We start from the raw sequence: 1,904 nt of genomic DNA on the forward strand, positions 1-1,904 counted from the left end.
TTCAGCGCCCCAGCGGCTCGTCTGCTGAGCGGCTTGTGCAGCAGCCAGCAGTGACAATGGTTTGGGTCCCCAGGAGTGAAGTGGGGAGGGGATTGAGGAGAGCTCAGTCTGTTTGAGAACTGGAGCACTTTCCCTTCGTTCCTGGCTGAAGTTCCAGTTCCTGCAGCTCGGCTGCTTCGGAGCTGGATTGTCCCTCTTTGAAGCTGCAGGTCGGGATGTGCTGTTGATGTGCAGAGTGGTGACATCCTGCCGACACCTTCCCACTCTGTCCTGCTGGGGGTTAAACTCGTCAGGAATGATGCCGAGGAGGGATTTACACCCCCGCTGTTGTCCTAGAGGGAACTGCAGTGAATAGTGACGCTGGCTGGAGCACTTCTTCAGTTTCAGCCCTGCCCTGAGCGAGCTGGTTCCCAGCTCACCCGGAATGTAACTGATGTCTGTGCTGCGTGTGGGTGTCTTGTCCCAACACAGGATGGGTGGTAGCGGTGGTGCTGCTGGCATCTGTCTGGCAAACTCTGAGCTGGTAGCTGCTGCTCAAACCTTTATGTGCTAGAAAGAGGCAACTGCAGGTCAGAACAGGAGCAGCTCTTTTCCTGGAGTCACACGTGGCTTCAGCTGCATGGGAGGTGACAAACAGGGTGACCCTTTCCCAGATGTTTTTTGTCAGACTTCATTTCATCCCATGTTTGCACTTGCACTGAGGCGCTGGGCCTCCTGGAGAGGCCTCTGGAGCTCCTTGACCTCGGTAGTGGAACAAGTCAACGCTACTCGGGCAGACTCGAGGCTCCTCCTGCGCTCCATGCAGGTCCGTGCCACACACGGAGGCCTCAAAGCCCAGCTCTGCCTCTGCCTGTCTGCTCTGAGTGCCTGATTCTGCAAAACCAGCCCCTTGTCTGGGCAAACGCTGGCCACAAACCCCTTGTGCTGCTCCCCTTGTGTTTGAGGATCCGTTGTGGCCATTCCCTCAGAGCGGGGCTCCGCAGGATCCAGCCCTCTCGGAGGGGACAGGAGGAGGTGGCACGTTTATATATTGCTGTATGGGCACTTTTTCTCCTGCCTGCTCTGCTCCGGGTGTCCCTGCACCTTCTGCTCCTCAGACGTTCTCCCTGGCCAGTAGCCAAAGCACTTGCTTGCCTGTTGCAGGTCCTTCCAGCGGCGATGGAACAGCTCCTACGGCAAAGAGGAGAAGGACAGCTGGAGTGAGGAGGATGAGCTCTTTTTGGATGCGGGTAAGAGCAGAGTCCCTGTTGGGACGATAATCCCGGCGGTGGGGCCGTGCTGCCCGCTGAAACCAGAAATCCTAAAAGCCCAGGAAAAGGGGTGGCTGCCCAGCCTGGAGATCCTGGTTCTGGTACCTCTGAGCTGAAGCACATGCCGCAACTGCTGTTCCAGTGTCAGACTGGCTTGTGGGCTCTGAGCACTGGCCATAGAGCTCTCTACCCGCTCCAGTGCCAGGTCATGCCCAGTCCAGTCTGCCCCGGCAGCTCAGCTGGTGGAGCGGAGCGGACAGGGCTGTCTGACTCCGGCCTCAGCACAGCACAGCCCCGTCCGTCCTGGGCGGCAGCGGCTGTTCTTCGTGTGGTGGCTGGTTTAAACCGAACTGGATCTCCCTGGAAAGCTGTCACATACAGCAACTGGGGCGTGACAGGGAGAGGCTGTGGGTGCTGTCGCTGCGGAAGAGGGAGGGATAAAGGATGTTCTCACTGTTGGGTGACGGCATCGCTCAGCCCAGCGCTGTCTCTCGGAGCTCTGCACCGCCTGGGCTGTGTGGAGCATAATCCTCCTGCCTTGTTTTTCAGCATCACCTGCGACGAACAGCCACAACTCGACAGTCTTTGGATCCAAGAAACAGGTACTGTGGAGCTGTTAAGGGCAGGACATCAGGAGAGGGTGGAAAGGGAAGT

At 58.1% G+C, this 1,904-nt stretch overlaps 1 protein-coding gene across 1 annotated transcript in view; it reads left to right on the top strand.

Moving 5' to 3' along the window:
- Positions 1-1,852, top strand: part of TERF2 (telomeric repeat binding factor 2) — a gene marked incomplete at its 3' end in the record, with an annotated part of 6,175 nt that extends 4,323 nt beyond the window's left edge. The window contains exons 7-8 of the mRNA XM_010138685.1: positions 1,144-1,229; positions 1,800-1,852. Of these exons, the coding sequence (XP_010136987.1) occupies positions 1,144-1,229; positions 1,800-1,852 (139 nt within the window). The remainder of the gene's footprint in view (positions 1-1,143; positions 1,230-1,799) is intronic.
- Between the last annotated feature and the right edge of the window lie 52 nt (positions 1,853-1,904).

This window comes from Buceros rhinoceros, unplaced genomic scaffold (genome assembly GCF_000710305.1).
Source record: "Buceros rhinoceros silvestris isolate BGI_N320 unplaced genomic scaffold, ASM71030v1 scaffold40476, whole genome shotgun sequence".
Classification (NCBI taxonomy): domain Eukaryota; kingdom Metazoa; phylum Chordata; class Aves; order Bucerotiformes; family Bucerotidae; genus Buceros; species Buceros rhinoceros.